The 27,486-nt window shown below is 43.3% G+C and overlaps 2 protein-coding genes across 2 annotated transcripts; one reads left to right on the forward strand and one right to left on the reverse strand.

Moving 5' to 3' along the window:
• Positions 1 to 1,723: 1,723 nt before the first annotated feature.
• Positions 1,724 to 3,031, reverse strand: LOC117533476 (craniofacial development protein 2-like). The gene has a single exon (XM_034197251.1). It carries the CDS (start codon positions 3,029 to 3,031, stop codon positions 1,724 to 1,726), a length of 1,308 nt encoding a protein of 435 aa, XP_034053142.1.
• Positions 3,032 to 4,663: 1,632 nt separating this feature from the next.
• Positions 4,664 to 27,284, forward strand: caprin2 (caprin family member 2). The gene is given in 22 exon segments (XM_034197246.1): positions 4,664 to 4,818; positions 7,370 to 7,566; positions 7,568 to 7,588; positions 7,663 to 7,725; positions 7,817 to 7,903; positions 8,380 to 8,618; positions 10,992 to 11,013; positions 11,015 to 11,075; positions 11,804 to 11,923; positions 12,032 to 12,063; positions 12,191 to 12,367; positions 15,516 to 15,554; positions 15,636 to 15,764; positions 15,895 to 15,979; positions 16,688 to 16,737; positions 16,827 to 16,934; positions 17,018 to 17,116; positions 17,188 to 17,322; positions 24,563 to 24,707; positions 24,793 to 24,854; positions 25,612 to 25,666; positions 26,154 to 27,284. Coding segments are annotated over 21 exon segments (2,490 nt in total). The 5' UTR covers positions 4,664 to 4,818; positions 7,370 to 7,383; the 3' UTR covers positions 26,732 to 27,284.
• Positions 27,285 to 27,486: the final 202 nt, after the last annotated feature.

Consider the following 27,486-nt stretch of genomic DNA (forward strand, 5'->3'; position numbering starts at 1 on the left):
AGTAGTGCAGATATCACTGTAAAATCAATCGACAGTAAGGGGAATACTTACTTCCGGGTGTACAATTCTCCGTTATCCAATGAGAATGGACGCTCACATTGCCTTTAAGGGCAGCCGACACAAACGAATGCCGTGCTTCCATGAGCGTCATTACCAGTAGAAATACATTGCTTTTAAAATCGTGCTGTGCAACACGAAAAAAAGGGGAAAATCGTGTTGGTGAACACGAATCAATAGATTAAAAATCGTGTTGGTGAACACGAGATGCCATGAGACTGGGTTGGTCCGCCACGCCTGCGGGAGTCTCACAACAATAATAAGAGCGCTGTTGAGAGAGATGACGAGAGGCAAATCAGAGGGGTCTCAAACCGGATACATCACACGGGATGAGGGTTCCCAACCAACCAGAATGGTTTAAAGTTAAACTAAGGAAGTAGACGTAACACATACCGATAGCAGCACCGTTTGTCCAGCAGCTTAACGGTATACCGATACCGTCCAATCAGGTACCGGTATTGACTTAGTACCGGTTCTCGATACCCATCCTTAGTCAGGACTACTGTGGGGTATCGTCTCGACCTCCTTGGTGTTAGAGTGAAGCCAAGATCCTGCTCTCGTCCACTGATGGCCTTCCTGAGTGCATAATCCAGGACTATGATGAAGAGGAAGGGGGCTAGGGTGTCCCCTTGCATTACCCTAGCCAGGATGTCAAACTCCTCGCTGTTGCCATCTGGGGTCACCACCTTGGCCCTTGTTCCTGCGTACATGGTCTCTATTGCCCGGAGTAGGTTGGGAGGGACACCGTATGCCTCAAGGATCTTCACCATTGTGCTTCGAGTCAAATGCCTTTTTGAAGTCGATAAAGCACAGTACAGCAGTCAGGTTATCCTTTTTCACCTCCTCGATCATTCTCCTTAGTGCCAAGATCTGGGCTACGGTGGTTCTCCCCTCTCGAAAGCCATTCTGGTTCTGCCTCAGGTGAGGGTCGATGGCGTGCCGTATCCTGTTCAGTATCATCCGGATGTAAACGTTTGCGGTGATACATGTCAGGCTGATGCCTCGGTATTTGTCTGGCTTTGAGGGGTCTCCAGCTTTAGGCACCGGGATGATGTTAGAGAGAGACCATATGTGTGGCGCAGTGGATAGAGCCTTGGTGTTGGGATCAGGGGGTCACAGGTTCAAACCCCACTGCAGTGAGCATGTCGTTGTGTCCCTGGGCAAGACACTTCACCCCAAATTGCTCCTGTGGGGATTGTCCACAGTATTGAGTATGTAAGTCGCTTTGGATAAAAGCGTCTAACAAGTAACATGTAATGTAATATATCAGGCTGCATGTTGTGCAGTAGAGCGAGGTTGCAAAAGTCTAGGATGAGGTCATCGAGATCACAGTTCTTTAAGACCTCCGGGGGTATGCCATCCGGCCCAGCACTTTTGCCCTCTCTCACTGTGGACTTCGCCCTGGCAAGCTCACTGGCTGTGAAGAGACCATCATCGATGGGCAGGTTCTGGAGGAATTCTGGTATACTTTCCTCAGCTGCATCCGCTGTCATGCCCAGCAGGCTTTGGAAGTGGTTGAACCAGGGCGTCACCCTCTCCTCGGGGCTGTGTCCCTCAACCTGTCCCTCCTTAGTCCTCTTCCGCCCAGTCATCTCATTGATGACCCTCCAGGCCTCCCCATATTGCCTTTCACCTTGCGCTGCCTGCACTATTCGCACACTCTCCATCAGTTCCTCCCTGTGATGGTGTTGTAGGTACTGAAGAGAAACTGTTTGGCTTCGTTCAGTACCCCACGTCTCTCCAAGATTGGTTCACGCTCAAAGTTGAGGTGTGCTTCCTCCACCCTACTCCGTGCCGCTACGACCTCCGGATGTCTGGATCGTAGGGAGGTTCTGGCTCTGTCCAGCACGGGCACACATAGCCTGGTTGCCTCCTCGTTTGCAACAACAAATATCCTGTATTCGCTGCTGGGCTCCGCTCCCTTATCCAGCTGCCAAAAGCGCTTCCTAACCTCCTCCGTATACCTGGTTTGAAGGCCAGGGTTGGTTGTGAATGCCTTCCAGTCATGCCGGATCTTGGGGCTTGGCTTGGGGACCCTGAGGCTCAGTCGCACCCTCATGGAGACCACGCAGTGATCAGAGCCCACAGAGCTGAATGTGCTGTACGGTTCAGCATTCAGGATGGAGTTCCTCCACTTTTGCCTCAAAAGTATGTAGTCCAACTGACGTAGCATACCTGTGGCTCGATCTTGGAAGGTCCATCTCTTGCCTGTTCTTTTCCGGAAAATGGTGTTCGCTGCCAGTAGTTCATGTTCCATGAGAAGGGCCGTGAGGTATGCGCCATTGCGGTTGGTAGAGTCGTGGTATGGGTAGGGTGCGTCCTCTGGTCCAAGCCTTGCGTTGAAGTCACCCAGGATTGCCAGGAAGTTGTGCGCTGGGACATCTCGGACTGCTGTTGCAAGGTCCTCATAGAACTTCTCCACCTCCTCAGATGGTGCCACGTTGGTGGGTGAGTACACGACTATGACTGTTGTTACTGGGTTGCCTGAGAACTCTGCAATAAGGATCCTATCGGTGTGATGATAAACCCAACAGAGAGCCTTACGCGCCAGAGGACCCAGCATTAGCCTTACGCCCCCTGTTGCAGCCTGGGCCTCGTTTGGCCATGCAGATGCAGTGATGAACGTGCATCTCTCCACTCTGCGATACACGATCTGGACATCAGTGTGCACTCTTCTGTGTTCCTGGATTCCCAGGATCTCCACTCCCCGTTCCTCAGCACAGTGTGCTAGTTCTACCAATCTAGCTTCTTCTCTCACTGTACATGCATTGAAGGTTCCCATTACGAATGGTCTCCGACAACGCATGAGTGCATTGGACGGGGTGCTGTGATCGGACAGGACCCTCCCTTGCTGGTTTGGGGTCCTATCGTCATGTTGTCCTCCGGAAGGAGGACCAGCACCACCATCCGCTGCGATGTTCCTGCGGACTCCCGCCGTTGGAAGTATAGGATTTGGAATTACTTTATTCTTCATGGTTGGCTTTACTATGCTGATTAAGGACTGGGGTGCGCAACTCCTCTCAGTCCTGGTTTTAGTTCAGAGTGCCCTTCTCCTAGATGGGTTGCCTTCCATGGCTATTTGCCCATAGCTCGGAGTTTTTATTTGATGCTTTTTTTTACAGTTTACCTTAAAATTACAAAGACATATCTTAAAGTCTTATAATAGTAATGCACTTTTATATTACGAGTTACATATTTAATTACAGATAATAATTTTTATTTTACGTACATCTGCATGTATTTTCTGAAAGTGCAAAAATACTGTAAATATTATATAGTACATTTACTTAAAATGAAATAAATGTTATTTGTTGTTATTGTCAAAATACTTTAAATAATGTTTTGGGTTGTTAATTTATAGTTAATATCTGTAATTTTACAGGATTTTGCAAGTTATTTAAAAAACATGATAATTACTATAAAAATGTTATTTCCTGTCAAATTAGGATCTTTTTTTACAGTGTGGTTCACATCAGCAGATGCTTGTGTATAGCAAGCTCAAAATGTTTAATGTTTTTTAAAAAGTGATTATTATAAGTCAAAATAGCTCGAACAACACTTATAATCTTGTTTCACTGATTAAAACGACGTTTGCTAACTCCTCACTCAGTTGGTGTGCGTTATAGGGTTCACATTTTCCAACCTACAATGTGAATCTTTGAATTACCTTTTTTAATATGGACAAGAACAAAGCAACAATTTGTGTGATATTAGTAAAACAGATTGTGTTTGTTGATTATTGTAACTAAGGTGAAAATCAGACCATATTTTAGAACACATTTATACATAAATGCACCTTATTCCAAACGTTTTCTTTCCCCATGTACATGTAAACTGTAGCGTTGCATTAATGGCACTGAATGAAGCCCTGCAGTAGCTCATTCTGCACTGTTTCATGGCAGCATGTTAAAATGACTCCTGATTTGCCGAAGTACGTATTACACTATATTGAAAATAATGATAGCAGATGAAAATTAGTCTATTAGTATATCACAGATAAAATTCAATCAATACATTGCTTATCTCTTGGATTTAATTTGGCCCAAAAATGTATTGATTTCCTGGTTTCTTCTTACAGGACAGTATCCGACCTAAAGTCTTTTTTAAATGTTAACCTTTCAATCTGCTGAATCTAGTTTAATGCAGGAGTAGGCTATCTATGGACACATTATTTGGTAAACAAAAATACGGTATGCTTATTCATGTTTTAAAATAAAACATCATTTGTAAACCACACTATTCTGAGGGCCAGTTTATAATATAACCTGTAATGTTTAGAGACTGAAATGCTAAATGAAAGGCGGGTTTTCTTTTTTGAATATCGATTAACATTAAACATGAAACGTTTTTGGTTCAAAATATTTTAGTTTCTTCTTTTAGGTTTACTTTGTTCTGTTGTCCCACATAATACACTTGAGTAAAAGCCCTTCTAGTCATATTTCTTCTCTCGTGTATTTATTTGCATTGCATTTGAAATTCAAGTAGGTAAACAGGCAACCAGCTGTAACGGTTTTAATTTACAAATACATTTACATTATTCCGGACCACTTACCACGAAATCCTGTCGGATTGTTTTAGGAACGGGAGTCGGTTCTCTCATCGTGACAGGTGCCAGGACCGGATGTGATCAGGCTGGATCGTCGGTGTAACGCATGAGTGTAACGGCACGGCATGGTATATAAAGGTCTGAGCGGACACCAACAGGCCCTTTGAGACATCCGCTGAGAGGGGCTCAGTCTGCACGCGCGTGAAACACTTCAGGTGAGTCAGCAGTTTCCATTGGCGTGGCGTTTGTTTGCTGAAGCTGGTGATTAAACTGCCATTAAACCAGTGGAGGATTGTGCAGCAAAGTGTGTGTCTTTAAACTGGACTGCAGGACATCGGCAGCATGATGGCAGCTAGTGATGGCGAGATGAAGCCTTATGAAGCTTTGAAGCTTTCCAGCCAATTGGATCGCAAAAGGGTTCATCTCATGAGGCTTCATCATGGGCTTCATTTGAACACAAACCCCCCTGTTGGTCAAAGTGTGTAAAACAGGCAGATTGGACATCTCAAAAGTGTGCTCCATCATCTCATACCGAGTTCCCATTGAGTAAAGCCTTAGAATAACTCTAAACAACGAACATTAAATCATATTTTCATTTTAACAATATTGTTTTTATTCCAGTGTATTGATTGGGATTGAAAAGCCTAAGGAGGCTGGTAAACATTGCAAAGAGGGATTTGTATTCCTTAATAATATTCATAAACTTAACCACGTTGTAGCCTGAGAAAGGCTAAACCATATCAAAGACTATGTATTAACTACATTATCTCATTTAGCTGTAGCTTTTATAAACAACAAAGAAGATGTATTGTTCAGTCGTTGAACCAGGGACCCTGCGGTCGTGAGTCAACTGCTTTCCAGCTGAGCCAAAGCGCACACACATTAAATTTCCCTGAAAACACTGCACAATATTTATTCCTGTATTTATTCATTTATTTGTTCATGTTTTTATTCCTACATTTATTCATGCTTGTATCTATTTATACTTATGACATGTTCCGACCTCTATATAAGTGAGGGTCTGAGCTCTTTTAATTCCATTCCATTCCATGGTTCTTATTATACCATGGGTATTATGAGCGTTGTGGTTCAACGGTTCAACCATGGGTTCAACCGATCTGACTCGCTTCCTGAAGCAGTCACGTGATATCGAGGGTCAGCGAGGCTTCGTTTGTCATCCATGACGTCACTGACCCAAAACGATACAAGGCTCGATACATGCTTCACAAAAAGCTTCGGGGATTACTCGACACACGCTCCGAAGCCTCGGCGCAATACGTAACATCACTAATGGCAGCATGGCATCAACAACAAAAAAGACACAAAAGCATTAAGGAGCTTACTTAAAATAATACAAATGTAGAAATTCACTATGAACATTTTTACCAATTTTCCAGGACTGTATTTTTAGACCATTTTAATTTATTAATAAAACGAGGAAAGGATGGCTTGCTACCACTCCATTAACAGCAGTGTATATGGTATTTACCCAAAATAATAATTATATTAAACCAAATCACATGGAAGATTCCGTATTATCAATATAATTAAATGTGATATTTTGAAGCAGGAATATCTGTAACTCTAAGCAACAACCAACTCACACATCAGACAAACAATTTAGAAAAAGGGCAAAATAATCTTCCAATGATTCATCTTGAAAATTACAAAAAGAACATGGGTCCACTTCGAATTTAAATCTTAAATTCAGAAACCGGGTAGATATTTATGGATGATTTTAAAATGAGTCTTTTACTTAAAGGTGGGGTAGGTAAGTTTGAGAAACCGGCTCGAGATACACTTTGTTATATTCCATGGAATGCTCTTAACATCCCGATAGCAATGAATATCTGAAGTGCTTTGACAAAAAATCCATAACAAAATATCATCTGTGGAAGCCGTAGCGCTGTAAAAAGCACGACCAATCATCTGAGCCGGCCCGGCTAAAGTAACTGGATGGCCTAACTGCCTGTCAGCCTTCCATCTGTGCACAAACTTATCTCGTGCCCTCATTGGTCATGTGCGCGTTCGTGTGTGTTGGAGGAGGGACTCTGAAGGAAGAGGCAGATTTCTTCCGGCTGTGTATTTTCAAATTCTAGCGCACTCGAGCTGGTTTCTCCAAAATTACCTACCCCACCTTTAAGGGGAAATAGGCTGTTTTCTAAAATGAGATTGAGCTTTTTCCGTTAATGATGAAACATCTAAATCAGTCACCTGTGTAAATTAGCCTCTCTTATAATTGTGGAACATTTGTGGAATTGAGGCGGTTAAACAAACACAGCGTGCTCCTGCATCGTGCTTCTGTTGGTGTGTGGCGCTGACGCTTTCCGACTCCGCTGTTCAGTGGTTCTGTTAATACAGTGAATCCAACTTTATTTCCATAGCACATTTAAAAACAACAGAGTTGATCAAAGTGCTGTACATCAATCGATATATAAAACCATCATAATTGCATAAAACCATTCTTAAAGCCACAGTCTGGAAACTTTCATACCGTACAGTACATGACATAAAAACAATATAAAACATGAGTAAATAAACCCAAATTTAAAAGCACAAACCGACCGGTCTTATACATGGTTTGCAAACCCACGGGAGAATAAGTGGGTCTTTAAACGAGATTTAAAAACAGGCGAAGTGGGAGCACGTCTGCTCTGGACGGCTGGTAGACACGGTACCAGCAGCTTCAGGGCACAGAACCAGGGAGCCCGTACATTTTGCATTTGTTTATTTTCTTTTTTTTACTAAAAGGTGTAAACCTTCCAGTTTGAAAGCTCACCATGGTGCAGCTGTCTCCTTCCCCTAACCTGGATGTCACACCACCTGAGCACTTGGAGGACGGGGAGGACAGATGGGGGGACCTTGACCTGAGCACCCAGCAGTTCAGCATGGAGACCTCCACTGTCTACCACGGCTATGACCTCTACATCGAAGATGGTCTCATCTGCTTAAAAAAAAAAGTCCCGCAACTTGGAGAAAAAGAAGGTAAGTGTTGATTTCAGTTTCAGTAGACAGATGGCAGGCACCTGGACTTTGTAAAGTCTCTTGTGTGCCCACAGCTGAAACTTGAAGACTACAAGAGGAGGCTGACCTGGGGGGAGGATCTTAACCATGATCAGATGGTAAGCCCTGGCTATGAACTGGCACCCAAAGCATATTATCTTCTGTTTCTGTCTGGGGTTTGTGCATTGGCTTTTTTTCTCCATTTTCGAGGCGGCGGTGGAAAAGTACGAGGAGGTGCTTCATAACCTGGCATTTGCACAGGAGCTGCACAAAACCCTGGATGAATTGACTCAGAATGTAAGTCTTTGGCAATCCGACTACCACTCACTTTTGATTTCTTTTTGGGTATTGGATGGGATGTTAAGGATAGTTTGAAGCCTGTGCTTTGTTTTGCTCAAAGAATGAGGACTTATTGGAACTTAAAGTTTGCACATTAGGTACACGCAAATCTGAGAAACAAAGTCATTATTCATCTTTTCTATAGCACACAACTATTAATCGCATTTCACTTGTATATTCCAATATCCCAAATTAAACTTTTCTCCAAGTGTCTTTTTTTATACAATCTGTAAAGCTGTTGTCCACAACATCCCTTTTAAAACCCCTCTGGATTGAGTAGCCTTTTCACTTGAGATCTGTACTCTAATATCCTGCAGTTAAACATTGGGTTAACAACGTTGCGTAAACAGTTTGTAGTCTGAAACTCAAAGGTCTTTTGTAACACGTTCAATGGCAGGTTTTTAAACGGCTCCTTGAATCCTCTGCCTCTACAGTTGTTGAGAGCCCAGAGGAAGGCCGTGAGGAAGGAAAAAGTGGCAAAGGTGGAGACTGAGAGGAGGAATCTGACCTCTGTGCTGCAGTTCCAGCACCTTCTCCACAGCATGCAGTTGGAGCACATCAGGACAGACCTGCTGGCTGGACGCAACCAGGCCCCCCGCATCACAGCCCAGCAGCTGCAGAGCCTGAGTCAGCTGGCCACCCTGCTGGGAGTCAAGAGAGATCACACACTGAGGTTAGGTTCATGGCAGCACTCTATATCTCTGTTGTTTTAGGTGATGTATATTCTTTAATAGGCGCTTTCACACCGCAGTACTTTTACCACAAAGGTTCATGGGAACTTAGTTCATGAGAACTCTTTAGTTCTTTAGTTCATGAGAACTCTTTAGTTCTCATGAACTAAGTACAGATCGCGTTCACACCGGAATAAGTCCCTGAGGGAGGATTAGGCAAATGAAGCCGCTGACGTCACTTCTTCTTCTTCTGCTTTGGGTTTACTGGCAGGCCGCAAACCACTTCACGGCGTATACTGCCGGAAGTCCAGCAGCTTCTACTGAAGCCTTCCGAGTAAATCGCCAGAACACCGACACCTCCTCATCTTCACCGCTCCCATGTTTTATTTTGTGTTGCCATAAGTTAGTCTCTTGCGTTTGTGCGCTGGGCTAATGCTAATGCGAGGATAATAAAATGGCGGCTTCACAAAACTTTTTGGGAGTTTTACGGGGCGTGGTTTGCAATCCTTCCAGCCAATCAGACATAGGAACCTTTTTCTCCCACAAAAGTCCCTGCTCTCTAGCAGGGACGGAAAAGGGGGTGAAAAGGTTCTCATGAACACATTTTAGTTCCGGTTCTTTTTGGTGTGAACGCGACATTTCGGAACTATATCGGAACTAAAGTGGGAAAAGTACTGCGGTGTGAACGCGCCTTATGTCAGGATCCTCTATGGTGCACCTGTAGAAGGTCATGCTCTCTATGGTGCACCTGTAGAAGGTCAGGATCCTCTCTATGGTGCACCTGTAGAAGGTCAGGATCCTCTATGGTGCACCTGTAAAAGGTCAGGATCCTCTCTATGGTGCACCTGTAGAAGGTCAGGATCCTCTATGGTGCACCTGTAGAAGGTCAGGATCCTCTCTATGGTCCACCTGTAGAAGGTCAGGATCCTATCTATGGTGCACCTGTAGAAGGTCAGGATCCTCTCTATGGTGCACCTGTAGAAGGTCAGGATCCTCTCTATGGTGCACCTGTAGAAGGTCAGGATGCTCTCTATGGTGCACCTGTAGAAGGTCAGGATCCTCTCTATGGTGCACCTGTAGAAGGTCAGGATCCTCTCTATGGTGCACCTGTAGAAGGTCAGGATCCTCTCTATGGTGCACCTGTAGAAGGTCAGGATCCTCTCTATGGAGCACCTGTAGAAGGTCAGGATCCTCTCTATGGAGCACCTGTAGAAGGTCAGGATCCTCTCTATGGAGCACATGTAGAAGGTCAGGATCCTCTCTATGGTGCACCTGTAGAAGGTCAGGATCCTCTCTATGGTGCACCTGTAGAAGGTCAGGATCCTCTCTATGGTGCACCTGTAGAAGGTCAGGATCCTCTCTATGGAGCACCTGTAGAAGGTCAGGATCCTCTCTATGGTGCACCTGTAGAAGGTCAGGATCCTCTCTATGGTGCACCTGTAGAAGGTCAGGATGCTCTCTATGGTGCACCTGTAGAAGGTCAGGATCCTCTCTATGGTGCACCTGTAGAAGGTCAGGATCCTCTCTATGGTGCACCTGTAGAAGGTCAGGATCCTCTTTATGGAGCACCTGTAGAAGGTCAGGATGCTCTCTATGGAGCACCTGTAGAAGGTCAGGATCCTCTCTATGGTGCACCTGTAGAAGGTCAGGATCCTCTCTATGGTGCACCTGTAGAAGGTCAGGATCCTCTCTATGGTGCACCTGCAGAAGAGCCAGGTTTTCTCTCTGGGTTAGTACTAATTGTGTAAATGTATGAGTAATATATTTAATGAACCACTTGATGCCATCTGTGCCTCCCGTTTATTTATAATTTGACAACTGCACATTCTACAGCTCTTAATGTCTAAACATGAGTCAGGAGATCTATATTTCAAATTGCATTTAGGTCGGACACTGTCCCCTATAGGAAACAGAGAAATACAATACATCTTTGGCCAAATTAACTCAAAATGAAATGATTGAAATGTTTCTGTGATACATTGACTAGTCGGCTATGTAACTACAATATACCAGCAGTGTTAAACGGACCTTAGTATATAGGGACAGGTCATAAAAACATTTATTATGGTTTGAAGGACTTGTATAGCATTCCATTTGCAAGAAAACGTCATACTGATTGATGATACCTTGTTCTGAGGCTATGCATCACATACAGAATGTGTTGCTGTAACTGCACAGCTCTGATCAGTGGCATACATGTAACATTACTGCTTCAGTTTATACAACTTATTCTCTCAGCCAAGAATATTTACCTCATAGATTGGCTTCAAGCTACATTTTCTTTAAGAGTAGTTGATGCAAATTGTAGTACACAATAACACCATTTTACTGGTATAAAGAGTTCAATGTTGATGACCTCAGCTGTCATGTTGTAGTTTAGAGGAGCAGATGGAGCGGGGCGGCTGTGGCCCACCTGAACCTGCTGGAAGGGAAAGACAAGCCGGTGGCTGGATCCACATGTGAGTAACAGAGTCAACAATAACCTACAGTAGATCCACAAGTCTCTAATAAGGTATGAAGAATGTTGTTGTTTTTCAACATGTAAAGCCTGAGATTTGAGTCAAGATATAACATTTCCTGAATTAATAATAATTCATTATATTTAGAGGAAACCTTACAATTCATAAAATATGATTATTACCAGTAGTTTGATACTAACTCAATCTAAAGAATGTAACCCATTTTAATGTATGACCTTTATCCAAAAATGGTCTCGTATTTTCGTTTGACAAATCCTCATCAAAATGCTGTGATGAGCACCTTCAACTCTATAGAATGTACCGGACCTAACTTGGTTGGATTCTAATCTATTGTAAAAAGCGTATCATACTAACAAATCTCTTTGGATTGTCTACACACCATTTTGGCATAATCTTGGGCCCTCAGTGATTGCATTATTTGAACCTACCTTCAGGGGAAGGGAGAGCATTTTGAGACCAAATGGATCTGTTGAAGAAACCTGACGATATGTTCTATGAGCGATATAGATCCCAGCTGAGGGAATTAGTGTTTGTACATACAGCTCCTGGAAAAAATAAAAATAAACCTACAAAATGATCAGCGTATCTAAAATACTACTGACATTTCTCAAATTCCAAATGGGCATGTTTGTTTTAGATAATTTATTTGCAGAAAAGGAAAAACTGGTAAAAAGAATAAAATATGCAGTGTTTTATTATTTCTTTAGATAAGCTGTTCAAAGAAGAACTCGCTGAGCTGATGAACTGCAAGTACTTCACTTGTCTTCCATCTCCACCCAATAAACCTGCAGAGGAGTTTCTGAAAGCCAACAGCCACAGCCCTATAGGTGAAATTGAACTTAAAAATCATGCTAGTATAAAGATGAATTGACTACTGAAACTACTGTGTGCCTTGTTTGAATATGGTGGATTTCATATTTATTTGTCCCCGTCAGCCACATCAAACTCAAAGGAAGTTTCCAAGAAGGTGAGCCAGATATCCAGTTTGTATGATTAAAGCTGCATTTCAGGCTGACTGTAACCCAGGAATCACTTCATTTGGATGGCAGTTTTTCAACTGACTGTACCTTACTTATATGAAAACTCCAACTCAGAACTGGAAGGTGGGCTTCCAGACCAGGGAGCGGGAGCCTCCTGACTGCTGGGATCTGGACTCATCTGTTGGACCCAGTTCCCCCCCTGCTGCAGTTCACAGACCATGGAGAGGAGCTGCCACCTTCATCCCCAAAGGCTCCGTCACCACCAAGAAACAATCTGCTGGCTGCAAACAGGTGAGGCAGCATGAGACCTTCTGTGTTCTGGATCATAACATTGGAATCAGAGTCAGACTTGAGTGTTAAAGGTCACCTATTATGCAAAATGCACTTTTTGATGTATTTTTCACATAAATATGTGTTCACGGTATGTAAGGAGACTCACAAAGTGTCAGAAAATACAACCCTCTCTCTTTTCCTCCTTACCCACATCTCTAAAAACGGGGGAACAACGGAGCTGATCCAGATTTGCTGCGTCATGACAACATTACTAAAATGTGGGCTGGCTTTACACCCACGTCGCTATCAAAACGTCGCTGTCAGAAACAATGCGCAACGTGTTTTGGAAGTAATATGGTCTGTTTATGCTTGTGTTTTTGGTCCTCTCCATGGTGCACCTGTTAAAGGTCATGATCAGCAAGCATCGCTAACACTCACAGCTAACGCTTTACTGGAAAGAGTATGTGTAAAAAAAGCAGGATATTAAAAGGTACTCGCTTTGTGGTAAACCCGCGAAAGAGAAAGCATTTGAGCTCCATACTGTTTCAGAAAGAATGCTTGATGTGGTTGGAACATGATATGGTGTTTAATCACGGCAGCGGTTAGCTGTATCTGAGCAGACAGCCTGCTCGTCACAGAGGAGAGCATGCGATTACTCGATTTGCACTGCGCAAGCGCGAGTTGGTCCTCCATGTTGAACAGCCACCCAAGTAGGACATTTGACACAACAGCGTTTCGCAAAGAAGAAAAATAAACCCAACCACATTAATCTGGAGAGAGATGAGTTATTATTACAACGTAATAACCCGATTATTTGAGAATAAATCCTTTTATTGGGTTAAGTACGGTCTTAGAAAAAGTGAGAAATTGATTTGACAGCTATCATACTGGAGAAAAAAGAAACTGTAAATGTATCCAATAATTTATGGCATTCATTATTATCTAATTGTTAACTGTAAATATCTTTCATTTGATGCAAAATTAGAAATGTATTAGTTTGGTAAACTGTTTCTATTGTGATTCCTGGAAAAGGGAAATTACATAAAAGGTTGATTCATGAACAAAACTCTGTTATTAGATCAGTATTTTTCTTATAACAATTATTTCTGAATCTGAAAGGTATTTCTAAGAATAACTAAGATTATTTTGACTGACTTCATACATTATCATATACAAATGTGATCATAAACCAACAACCTTTTAAAGATATAGTTTATACGTTTATGGCGCTTCAGCACTTTTGTAACAGGGCTGAAATAGAGGGGTATGAGCAGTGGCGGCTGGTGCATTTTTCTCCAGGGGGGCTCTACCAACATTTAAGCAAACGTATACACAAACTCAAAACATATGTCATATTACAACGCAGGGCTAGCTCAAAGGCACACAGCACTTGATACAGTCTATTATTTGAGTGCCTGCTTTTGTCAACCTCCTTATTATGCTAACTGATCCCTATCCTGTAGCCCTCATTGGACAGCTGCGTTTACTTTCCTAAACATGGCTAGTCGCATAGCATCATCCATGTGGACTCTAGTTTGTTCATGCTTTTTAGTTTTTTTTGCCTGATATATCTAGTTTTGTTTACACTGTTTAATTCTCTCTCATTCAAACGTCAATCACTCGCTCTGGTACTCCTGCTGCTCCCTAGTTGTTGGTGTGTCAACAGCTGCTTTGGGCGCAGTTTGGTGCGCTCCGAGCTGCTCCTATCACTTGTATTGAAGAGGTGCGGACTGCGCATGCACCACGAGAGCCAATGGGCAAAGATTTATGCGCCCCAAGCAGGAAACACGTGACTTATCAGTAACTTTAGACATCGTAAAACAATTGTTATCGATATGTTATCGTAGATTATACATTTAACTGACACCAACTATATAATATGCACCTTGTTCATAAAAAATGTAAAAGAAAATGTTAAAAAAATATATTTTTTAATCACAATCTAGAATGTGGGAAGAGGTGGGGCGGCGCCCTAGTGACCCTATGGGCCGGCCGCTGCTGAGTATGAGGCATACTACAATGCATGATCTGTTTGGCATTTTGGGCAAAACACTTCATAGACATGTTTTTACATATCTGATATATATAATGTATGCCTAAAAATAGTATAATAGGAGACCTTTTTAAAATGCAACAACACACATTATTTTTGATAGTGAATGCTACAACGTGTCTTACATCCACGTCAGGGTTTCCGTTAGCCGGTAATTACCGGTTTTTAGCTGGTAACATTTATTAAAAACCGGTAAATTCAAAACCTCCCGGTCAAAATGTCTGGTAATAATTAGGGAGGCTCCGATAGATCGGCCGCCGATCATTATCGGCCGATATTCACTCTTAATAGTTTGATCGGTGCTCTCTATAAAGAACGATCAGGAGAGCTGGATCTGATCGATATGGACATAAACGCGAGTGAAGTATAACCGGACACGAGAGAGAGATCAGATCAGCTGCTGAGTCTGACCGAGACACGCAGCTCTGCATAATCACCTGAAGCCCCGCCCTCTGTTTAGCGAGCTGCATGAGAAACTGACGGGCTGTCAGAGAGAGAGGGAGAGAGAGGGGAAAAGAGATGATCCGTTTCTCCCGTGTTATTATTCAAAGTTAATGTAAACTTTTGAATAATGTACTTCATCTACTACAAGTAGTTTGTTTGAATGTAATAATTATGTTTGTTGTTTGTGGAATCATTTATTGGAAAATGAATCTGAATTTTTCGATCTGTTACGATTATAAACTGAAGCAATATAAAAACGAGCCCCATTAACTGAGTTTTAAACATCAGCTTATCCGCTCATAGTCCGGTAATTACCTGCTAACGGAAACTCTGCTACACAACTCTTATTATTAGTGAAATATGACCGGTAAGTTTCAAATTTGTCCGATAAAATTAATTCTGCCCGGACATTTGACCGGCGAGAAAAAATCCTAGCGGAAACCCTGATCCACGTCTATTGGCAAAGTGTCCGTTTGATATTTTTAAGCTAAACGAAAATTGATATTTTGCAAGTTGGTATGGTAGCAGTTGATCATTTGTTGTATTCAGGAACCCACAACCCTAGCAAATAAACAAAGATGGTTCAAATGTGGTGTTCCACAGCAGCTGATGCAGGGGTTGCAGGACCATATGTCATTGTGTGTGTGTGTGTGTGTGTGTATCCCACAGAGAAAACGGAGAGCCAAAGGAGTGCAACCCGCCAACTCGGTGAGTACGAGTGGTTAGTTTGCAAATTGTGTATGTTGGGTAGAGATGTCTGTTTTTGTTTAACTTTACTCTTCCCAACAGGCAGTTTACATGGATATGCCTGTGGAGGTTTTCAACTCTACATATGCCTTACCCAAAGACCCTTTCCTCAGAAAACAGCACCTAGAGGACCTTGTGACAAAGATCCATGGCTCCTTCAGTTTTATGCAGGTGGTGTTTGGCTCTTTGCAAACCAATGAAAATATAATGAACCACTCTAGAGGATAAACCTGTATTTAATCATCATCTTTGCAAGTGATACAGAAAGTTAAAGGTTTTAAAATGATTCTTTCCTGTTCAGGACTCTCTTCTAGAGGGTGAGATCTCTCCAATCAATGTCCACCAAAAACTGAAGCAGAGGTCATCTAAATCTCCATCCCCTTTAGGTAACTTGGACCAAATAGGGGAAAGGCCTTTACATTCTTTTAATTAAAGCGCCCTCCTCTATTCGCCTCTTTGGAAACTCTGTTCATATTCCTGTCCTGTGAATCTCAGTAACCAAACTGATAACAATCGTTGGCATTTCTCTCAAATCATACCATTAACATGACCTTTTTGGAATATGTTTTTATGCTTGGTCCTCATTTTTTCACCACATGTTAGTATTGCAAATGTATCATCTCTGCAATGATAATGAATTTGTAACTGCATCATTTTAAGAGTTGGAGATTTTCACTGATTCATTTCTTAATTTGGTTTTCCTCAACTAACCGCTACCGCCCGTCCATCCAGAGCCTGATCATACTGATTACAGAACTGTTACAGTACGCCAGCTGCACTGAGGCACACGGGAAGAGGCTCAAAAGTCATACAAATCATCGGCTGCCCTCTCCCCTTGCTGATCCCACCAACATCGTAAAAGACAGTTCACACCACGGTTTTCACCTGTTTGACCTGCTGCCCTCCGGGAGGCGCTACAGACCTTTTTAAAGCAAAGACAGTTTTCAGTTTCCTGCCCTTTATTTAGTTATTTTATGAATGCTGCGTGTCTTTGTATGATGTATTTTCTGAATGTTTTGATGGCACCTTAAAAGGAGTAGCTTTCCTATTCTCGTTGTACTTGTATAATCTCGTTGTACTTATATTCTAACCAGGACATGCTGACTTAGGAAGTCCAATTGATGTCCTGCCAAAAGAAATGCATGTAAGCGGACAGTTCTCTGTCTTTGACTCGGTTCTGATGAAATGTAAAATGACTTGGACCATTCATCACTTAATTTACCCCCCACTTAGTCCACCCCACTGCCTACCAGGCTTATTGAGCGCAGAGCCAGTAAGACTAATGGGGATCAGTGCTTGGAGACCAGTGCACTAAAAGTTCCTTCACTGGACTTGCCTCATGTAAGAAGCATCATATTGCCTTTTTAAGATGCAACATAATCGTATCCTGTCTCTCAGTGGTTGAATCCGTCTCTTCTTTGCAGGAGCCGCGGCAGCTGGCTGAAAGCAAGGGGTTTCCTTCACCTCCGCTGTACCGCAGGGAGGCCACCATTCCTGTCAGCCTGGAGAAGAGCTGCGCTTATGTAAATGGGACAAAGTATTGGGCTGATGTGAAGTGTTTTCTATGCTTTTAATGCATGCTGGTATTCCACAGACTCCAGAGTCAAAGAAGCATCCCCCCTGCAGCAGGGTTGAGTCGTGCACTGTCAACCTTCCTCAGGGAAGGACTTTCTCCACACCTCCCTCCAGACGAACTCTGACTTCTTCACAGTTTCAGAATATCCAGCAGGTTAGTTTCACCAAAGCATACATCATTTTTCTTTTGGGCGAAATCAATGTAGGGCCGAAAGTCTGCAGGTATCTGAAATATATTGGAAGTCATAAAATGTCTCTTATATTTGCGCTGTGTAGAATCTCAATATTTCAAGGTTCTTTATTGTCAAACTAACATAGCTACAGAGTAATTGTCGTTAAAAATCTTAGGTCACAGGCTTCTCCAACAATGCAACACAATGATACAGATAAGCAGACAATATTAAAGTATATTATATTGAAAGTAATACAAAAAGAAAAATAGTTTTGAAAAAAGTGAGAAAAAAAGAAGTGGAATAGTGCAATACGAGTCTATATACAAGTTATTGGAATGATATATTGGATAATAGATAAATAATGACTAAGTAGCAGATGAATGTTATGAAATAGTTTCAACAGTTCAGGTGTTTAACAGTCTTATTGCCTGTGGGATGAAGCTGTCCCTGAGTCTGGTGGTTTTTGTCCGGATGCTGCGGTAACGCCTGCCAGACGGCAGCAGACTGAACAGTTTGTGGCTGGGGTGATGGGGGGTCTTTGATAATCCTGAGGGCTTTCTTCCTGAGCCGCTGGGAGTAAAGGTCCTCCATGGATGGCAGCTCCGTCCTGGTGATGTGCTGTGCAGTTTTCACAACCCTCTGTAAAGCCTTGCGATTGAGGGCGTTGCAGCTGCCGTACCAGGCCGTGATGCAGCCAGTCAGGATACTGTAGTGCCGAGAGATAGGGAGTCAGAGGCAGTGCAAGGAAGGTGCAAAAGGGTACTTTATTGAGAAGTATCTAAGGTCATGTTGTCTGGTTGCAGTCTGGGAAGAAGAGAGAGAAGCCAGGAGGGCACACAACATATATAGACAACACATAACATGTCCGTGTGGAAACAAAACCCCAACTGTAGTTCCATGTGTGAATTATGAACCCAGTGTATAAATAGGTGGTCACCACAATACTCTCTATGGTGCACCTCAAGGGCATTTTCGCAGCGGCGGATGCCACGGAACAATGTACAAATCCCGTTTCAATAATTCCCCTCTACTCTAAAGTCGCATCTAAAACGCGATCTGATCTAGCTGTGTATATTTTGTTATTTTTTATTGTTATATTCAATCTCACTAGCTACAGGCATTTTTGAAACTCGTAAAGGGAAGATGACAGCTCGCCTCTCACTCGCCACTCTGCTGTTCCTCAGCGCCGCTTCCCCTCCCTCCGCTGAAATTATGAATGTAAGGCGTATAGTAATCATATATAACACGGCAGGGTCCGTTACAGTTTGTTTTCATCTGATTTCAAATAAACAAAGTCTTGGCTTTCAGAATATTAAACTTGTTTCGGCAAATTCAGATGATAAATACAGCTTTGAAGCTTTTAACGGCATAATTACAAGCGGAGAACGGAGTAACTTAACGTCACTGCAGGCATAACAACAGCCGGTGTTTCTCGTGAGGGTTTTCCCCGGGAAACAAACACAATACACACAAACGCAAAAATACACACACGTGTATATACACACACACACTCGCGAGCTTCCCCCAGACCAGTAATCCAAAGGAAAATATCTTCCCTCCGTACTACTTTGATCATTTGCTCCGCTAATAATCAATCAGATCGATCCAGAGAAGAGGAAACTTTAAAGGCCTTTTTCTCAAAATGATGACTCGGTGACAGTCATTATATAATGTGACATATTTTGCTTAATATTTGGAGTACAAAAACAATCCTGATATCATTAGAAAGCTAGGAATCTCCTCTTTCCAACACTGTATACAACTCAAAATGTGTCTTCGGGTCAATGCGACTGATTTCGATAGAGCAGGTCACTTTGCATTAGGTAAAATAAAGCAGGCAGACATAACAGGAAGAATATGTACATTTTCACCCAATCAAATAGGACATTGTCACACCATTCAAATGTATCCATGTAAATTACAACCAATAAAAAAAGCTTAGATTTGTTTATTTGTTACGTTGGTTACTTTATTTGTTACGTTGTTCTGTGTGTGTCAGCCGTTAACCTAGATAGAAATAATATATACACTTGTAAATATGTCAGAAGAACCAGCGCAGAACAAAACTAAATACAGTCAATCTAAACTTAAATTTAACAACTGGAAGGTCACATCCCTGACATCCACATCTCCGGAGCCTGGACCTTCATCAATCATAGAAACAGCGAAGCCTGTCAAAACCACCGCCGTCGTTGAACCGAAACAGGCTGGTTCCGACTGCATGGAAGTTTATTGTCGGGACATTGAGACGGGTAAAGCTGTACAGCTAACTGTCGAAAAAAAGGAGACCGCTAGATTATTTGGGCAAAGAGAAAGGTACTTCAACGCAGAATGGTACAAAAACAGAAAGTGGTTAATTCTTTGCAAAACCACTAAACGAGCCTTCTGTGAAATATGCAGATTTGCTGCTGTCAAACGGCTTGTAACTTTCTCAAAATGTGGAGATGACAGCTTTGTTAATACCAGAGTTAATAACTGGAAAAAGTGCCCAAGCCTCCTGGACAGCCACGAAAAGTCTAATTTCCACAGTGTATTAAAAAAAGTGAGCTTTCTTCAGTCAAACACCAGTCAACATACAGCTTGTCAAACAACAGCATATTGAGCAGGAAACGAGAAGAGAATTCTGATAAAACAATGACGTCAGCGTCAGTCGAGCTTGCCCAAATGCGGACAAAATCTAGTTTACCGAACAGACTGCGCACATTCAAATGGGTGAAACCCAACCCAGACCTAGCTTTAAAATCAGCAGGAGTAGCGACTACTACTTGTTGTACATTTCCTGACAGTAATAGCAACAAAAAAACCAGGCATCTTTTCCTCTTAATCGACACACATACATTGTCATCTAGTTTAGAATCACCGGAAAAGTCTGCGAGAGTGTGATTTGAGCTTAAGAAGCAGTCCTGAAGAACCATCATCGCAGGAAAACAAAAAAGACAAACATATTTTGTCGAGCAGATTGTCTGTGACAAGGCAACCGGTAATTGTTTGTGTAACACATCCGAACCTTTGCAGGGGATGCCCACTGCGGATGGCAGAACAGACCTGAATCCAGTAGACTTCTCAGAATGGCTAGAGATCTTCTCATAGTCCAAAACAGTTAACAGGCACAGCAGAATCCCGATATGGGCCATTTTCCCAGACCAGCACACAGTATCCACAATGTTCCTGGAGCAAATCAGCACAGCAGCAAAGGACAGGCGAAAGCAGCAGCGTGGAAGCTCTCCGGTCCCTCTGTGGTATCCCCGGGGTGAAAGGTCTCCTCAGCAAGCAGCACACGACACCGCAGCACACGACAGGTGGGAGCAGGACAGGTGGAAAGCAGGCCTCAGCCGTGGTAAAATCCTCCTCCGCACAGCAGCACATGCCCGGAGGAAGCAGGCCAAGCCCGAAGCGTGGAGCCACTCCGTCTCTCCGTGACGACTCCGGGGTAAAAACCTCCTCAGCACAGCCGTACTCTACAGGTGGGAGCAGGCCTCCGCAGATCGCAGACACCAGACAGGTGGAAAGCAGGCAGCAACAGGTGGAGCCGCTCTGTCTCTTCGCGACGTCTCCGGGGTAAAAACCTCTTCAGCACAGCCGTACTCTACAGGTGGGAGCAGGCCTCCGCAGATCGCAGACACCAGACAGGTGGAAAGCAGGCAGCAACAGCTGGAGCCGCTCCGTCTCTTTGCGACGTCTCAGACTTATAAATCGAATGTATCGGGAGTCTCTCACCACTATATTAACTGAAATTTAAAAGCAATGCAAAACACTATGCAGTTATTGTGGATGAAACTACTATTAAGGACATGTTAATGAGATGCGGCCTGGACATTGGTGACATGGAGGGCAAACCTACGATGGCGCATCTGTTCTACAGGGACAAATGTCAGGTGTGGCCAAACGTTTTAAAGAAATCAATCCCAAAGCAGTCTCAATGCATTGCACAAATCACAGTTTGAACCCAATTCTTCAGGAAGCTGCTTCAAAGTGCAACATTGTACGTGGTGCCTTCAGTTTAGTTCACGATATACATGAGATAATCAACAACTCACCAAAACAACTTGCCATCTTTAAAAACATTAGGGATGCTGCTGCTGCCTCTCCTGGTGCCAGTGCTGGCCTCACGCCGCTCTGCCCCACTCGCTGGACAGCCAGAGGCAGTGCAATACAATCCTTGCTTGCCAATTATGAAGCCGTCTACGACACTTTGGATGAAATAATCCGAATGGGAGGGAACACAGAAGCAAGCAAAAAGGCACCAGGGCTGCAGGCATTGATGACTCAGTTCAGTGGTTTTTTTGGACTGAAAGTGTCTTAAATGGTTTTCTTCTGCGGAAGAGGTGGCTTGGGTGCTCCAGTCCAAATACCTCTCAGCAGAGACAGTTAAGTCAGCAGTGCAGATGCTCCAGACACACTACACAAACCTGAGGTCCACAGAGGCATTCCACAGCATCTTTGAAGATGCCCAAAGAACGACCATGGTCCATGTCCATGACCATGGTCCAGGCACCGGCTCTTCCTCCAAGGCGGCGTGCTCCACGCCGTTATGATGATGGAGATGCACCTCATCAGTGGGAAAATCCAGAGGACTACTTCAGGAGCCAGTTCTTTGAGGTAGTTGACCTGCTCACTTCTGAGCTGACTCGCAGGTTTAACCAACCCACTCTGCTTCTGCTGATGAGCATGGAACAGGTACTCCTCACAGCAGTAAACAGTCCCCCGGGATTCGACAGCATCAACTTCCCCCAAGATCTGGTCGACATGTACACAGGTGATATTGACATGGAACGGCTGTCCACCCAGTTGTCACTGTTTCCAGCAGTTTTGCAGGCACACAACAGTTCCACCGCTGAAAGACCCATCACTCTGGTGACAAAGGTGGCCACAATCGCGGACATGCTGACGGCACAGGGACGAAGCACGCAATCCCTCTTCAGTGAAGTGGACAACCTTCTACGGCTATTTGACTGTGCCGATGTCCAATGCAACAGCTGAGCTTAAATCACCTTCTCTTCTTCCACATCCACAAAGATTTGACCGACGGCCTGGACCTCAAAAAAGTGCTCCGGAGTTTCTGCTTTACCAGTGAGCGAAGGGAGGTTTACTTTGGCAAACTGTAGGAAGATGAAGTAGATTTAGCCACGTGGAGATTTTTTTTTGCTTTACCCTATGTATTGTGGGAAACACACAATTGTTATTGGACATTTTAGTCATGTGATTTTAATTACACGACATCACAGCTTGTGTTACTGTTAACAAGCTCGTTATACGTTATTTTCACAAGAATTGTTGTTTGGTTCGGTTAAATAACAAATGTATGTCCATTTCTTGAAATAAGTTTCATGAATTTGTATTTTGTTGGTCGAACGCACTTACTAACGTAAGTCGCTTTGGATAAAAGCGTCAGCTAAATGCAATGTAATGAATTGCATTACCTATAGCCAGAGGTACCTGACCGGTCTCAACGCTGTGTGTGTCCGTCAGGAAACACGCGGTTTACAAGTAGTTCCAGGCTTCCAGCAAACATCCACTGATAAATTGCGATGTTAACAACCTCATGATAACCTCATATTTTTTTAACTTAGGATCATACCTGTGTTTAGTCTAGAAAAAGGTAAATGTGTGCATTTTATTATAAAGTTGTGTATATTTACAGACTGTTGCAAAAACTAAGAAGCTTATAAACATCAGGTTTAAAACTAAAAGAGCAACACAATGAAAGATGTTTGGAGTTTTATTTGAGTTAATAATTTACATTTTTTGTCAAAGAGATGCTGATTTGAAACCGTTGTCACATACAGTTACGGCATTTCCTGTTTCTGCCGGAGAGAGGGGAGTTTGTCCCAAAGCTTGCCGCTGTATTTACTCCCTCCATCTGACAGGAGGGAGCCTCATGTGTCACTCCACGGAGTTCACTCCGTCACGGAGCGGGAGTGTGTAGGGGTAGGGCGTGGTTTGGGATTGGGCCATACACACGCACCGTTTTGGCCCCCCCACTTCTAAAATGAATCCGGCACGCCTGGAGCACCTGTAGAAGTTGCCGAGTATCCTGGAGTCCATGTTGAACCTCCTCAGCCTGCGGAGGAAGAAGAGCCGCTGTCGAGCTTTCTTGGTGGTGGTGTGAAGAGTCCACAGTGATGTGCACACAGAGGAACCTGAAGCTGCTGACTCTCCACCGTAGTCCCATTGATGGTGATGGGGGCGTGTCCCTCTCCCTGCTGCTTCCTGTAATCCACAATCAGCTCCTTTGTTTTGCTGACGTTGAGATGGAGGTTGTTATCCTGGCACCAAGATGTCAGTTTTCCGACCTCCTCTCTGTACGCCGTCTCGTCGTCGTCGGTGATCAGGCCGATGACGGTCGTGTCGTCAGCAAACTTCACGATGGTGTTGGAGCTGTGTGTGGCCACGCAGTCGTGAGTGAACGGGGAGTAGAGGAGAGGGCTGATCACGCAGCCTTGGGGGGCACCGGTGTTGAGGATCAGGGTGGAGGATGTGATGTTTCCCACCCGCACTGCCTGGGGTCTGCCCGTCAGGAAGTTCAGGATCCAGTCACAGAGGGCGCTGTTGAGCCCGAGGTCTCTGAGCTTGATGGCCAGCTTGGAGGGCACAATGGTGTTGAAAGCTGAACTGTAATCAATGAACAGCATTCTCACATATGTGTTCCTCTGGTCCAGGTGTGAGAGGGCAGTGTGGGCGATTGCGTCGTCTGTGGACCTGTTTGCTCTGTAGGCAAACTGCAGGGGGTCCAGAGAGTCAGGGAGGGAGGAGGTGATGAAGGTTTTGACTAACCGCTCAAAGTACTTCATATATAAATCATGTTGGTGGAGCTGGCAGACTGGTTGTAGTTATGATGCAGTAGGTATTGCCACAACATGCAAGGGAGACAGTCATGGGACACCCAAAGGCCTCTCTCCAGTAGCCCCGGTCTCTGGCCTAACATTTTTTCTTTTTTTTTCAGAATAGGTGCTGTGGTAATGATTTGCCAGAATAATAAGAATGTTTCCTCAAACTCAATTTCTGTCTCTAAAACGATATGCATTTACATGTCTATTCAGATATTGGCTGTCTAAGTTACCTCAGACATTGGCTACATGTGTGTCTTGTCGGTAAAAACTATGTCTGCCAGTTACAGTTGCAGCATGACGGTTGATTTGCCTGTATGATCAAGAACGTTTAGTCATAATTATTGAATTGATTGAATCTGATTCTTTGTTGCCCATGTTATTCTCACTATAGGTCTTCAAGGTGAATGCTACCTTTTCTCAGAATGGAGAATTGAAATACAAACCAGATTCTTCAGTTTTTGCTGAACCTAGGTACAGCACTGCCAGTACCCAAACACCAGCTGAGTTTTTCCCCCCGGAAGACGAACTACAACCAGGTATGTTGATCAAATCAAAAGTTTGCTTCTAAACTCTTGACAACTATGTGGTAATTCTGAACCTCTGCTGATTTATTCTCTTCAGGAGGATCCTACATTCCCCAGACTCATCTAAGGGACTGTGGCCCCACCTTCTATGCTGCGAGAGTAAGTGAATTACCGTTTTTTATGAAATGGGCAAACTTGGCTGTTAGGAATAGTCTGACAAACAAATGCTTATCCAAAAGCTGCCAACTTAACAGCTGTGAGAATTAACAGCCATGTTCCAAGGCTTTAGGGAAAGGCAGTCAAAGCGCCAAATTGACTACTGAATACTATTATTAAGCAATCTTTGGAGCTAATGTTGCTAGCTACTTGCATTGGAAATGAGTTGGCTCAATGGGCTGGGATTGTTGGTTGAATCATTTTGAAAATATATCTTCTTGCCGTCTTCTCAAATGTTGCCTACCCAAGGCTTAAGTATTTTGTCCAATTATTGTGAAAAATTGTCCCTACATTTCGCCTTTTGGAATTGTGAATTGTTTGCTTAGTCGTCCATTGTTTTTTTTAATCTTTAAATAAATGTGTAGAGTGGATCCTTTCATCTTTACCAGGGCCCTTTTTTAAACAAAACTAAACAAACATTGCCTAGTCCCATCTGCTTAATGTATTTCCACTCACTAAATTACAAGCACATAGGACATGCATAAGGTGATGGGTCCTAGGTTAGCCAAATGTGGTGTTCATATCGGCAGAATGATCATAAAATCTATTTTGTATCTCAGACGATGTTTAAACAAGAAAAAAGCCAATGTGGGTCATCATGCTACAGACCACCAAGGAGTCACAAAACAGACTATGCCCAGCCACGCAACATTGTTAACTCTATTCTATACACTTCTAAAATTCCTCTGGTATTTTCCAGGACGCTGGATACCATCATGGCCATAGATGTGGAGGAGGGAGGCATAACTTGAGTGGTAAGATCACAAGTTCTAACGCGTATAATTTTCCTCTTGGAAAATACTTTGTATCAATACTTGCTAAAGCGATTCCCTAAAGAACGGTAATTAGAAGGAATAAATGTTTTAAATGAATTGATACGCTTACTTTAATAAGCACTGCTTATGGGGCATATCAGATCAGAGAAGTGCATACATTCTGAATTTGGAAAGCTTTTGGAGCCAGAAGACAAAATGGGATATGCTTGACACATTTTATCAGCCAATGTTTTTCGTGTGTAAAATGAGTCATGAAAGTCCTCTTTGAAAGAGTAACTGACTTTGTCCACCTCTCCAAATTCAAACGTACATGTCTCTAAGGATTGGGTGAGGTTGTTTTGGTCAGCAGCAGAATAAGATTGCTGTGTTCACATGTGATTTAACTAAGATTCAACTAGACTAAAGGAGAGTTTGAAAACCCCAGACTGTGTTATCGCTGACTATTGTTTTTGTCTGGACTCTGTAGCAGCCTGGAGTGACTCTTCCCAGGTCAGCACCCCAGACCGAGAGGGAGCATTTACAATTGTGGACTCGGGTCAGGGGGATTCTCTGTCGGTGTCCACCATGGAGGTCCCTCTCTCTCCCCACGGTGACCATCAAAACCTGCTTCCGATGCAACTCTACCCACTCTCCCAGCCATTGAGAGTGGCCTTTAATGCCTCTCGCACTGCCAATTTTGCCCCAGGCAATCTGGACCAGCCCATTGCCTTCGACCAACTGCACAGCAACCTTGGAGAGATGTTTGACACCCGCATTGGCCGCTTCACCTCCCCTGTCAATGGAACCTATGTCTTCCTTTTCCACATCCTGAAGCTTGCCATCAACGTACCTCTCTATATTAACCTCATGCGCAACGGAGAGGTGATGGTTTCTGCATACGCCAACGATGGGGCCCCAGATCACGAGACAGCCAGCAACCACGCTATCCTGCCCCTCTTTCAGGGAGACCAAGTGTGGCTCCGTTTGCATCGCGGGGCAATCTATGGAAGCACCTGGAAGTACAGCACCTTCTCTGGCTTCCTGCTCTACCAGGATTCAACCTGAACATCTATATTCTTCCAGTGTGAGGACCAGTTCCCTTTAATCATCAATAAAAAAATGGACATTTCAAGATATTGGTCAGGCTCCATGCCAATGGCCTTTTTTCAGCATGAAGCCCATTATGATCAGTGCCCACAGCCATTATCTATATATACAATTGTGACTTGACATAAACCAAATATAGTTGATGTTCCATGAATGCAGTTTACTAGTATCACAGTCGCAAGGGTGACTACCACAATGATAAATCTGTGTTCTATCACCTATACATTCACCAGGTCACTGATTTCAATCTTATGAGTTTGTGCCTTTTTGTTTTATGGAAGGCTTTGGACAACTTACTAGATGGGTTTACGTATAATGAACTTAATCATTGTCTGATTTATCTAATTAATTTCTAGTTGACTCTGCTATCTTATGTGTTCAGTGTAACTGAATGTGACGCTAAGGAAGAAAATATGATGTTGGTGGTGGGAATGGTGCTAATCCAATCAGGCTTTGGCCTAAAGAGACGTTGTGGTCCTATTGATGTGTATAAATAAAGAGGAGCAGTGCATTTTTGGTCCTTAATCTTTTCTTTTTTTATAATTTACCAATGAATGTCTGCAAGTAACATAAATTGAACATAAAGGTATTCAGCACAGTACATCTAATTTTATAATCTACTTCAGGCGCTGTAGGCCTTTTACCTGTTCCTCTGAAGTAGTTAAAGAGTTATCAAACAAAAGTTCTGAAAACTGCTAAAATGTTCATACTGC

Source organism: Gymnodraco acuticeps, unplaced genomic scaffold (genome assembly GCF_902827175.1).
Source record: "Gymnodraco acuticeps unplaced genomic scaffold, fGymAcu1.1, whole genome shotgun sequence".
NCBI lineage: Eukaryota > Metazoa > Chordata > Actinopteri > Perciformes > Bathydraconidae > Gymnodraco > Gymnodraco acuticeps.

Bases quoted from the DNA above. Each gene is read 5' to 3' on its own strand.
- LOC117533476 (XM_034197251.1), bottom strand. From the start codon at position 3,031: ATGAAGAATAAAGTAATTCCAAATCCTATACTTCCAACGGCGGGAGTC.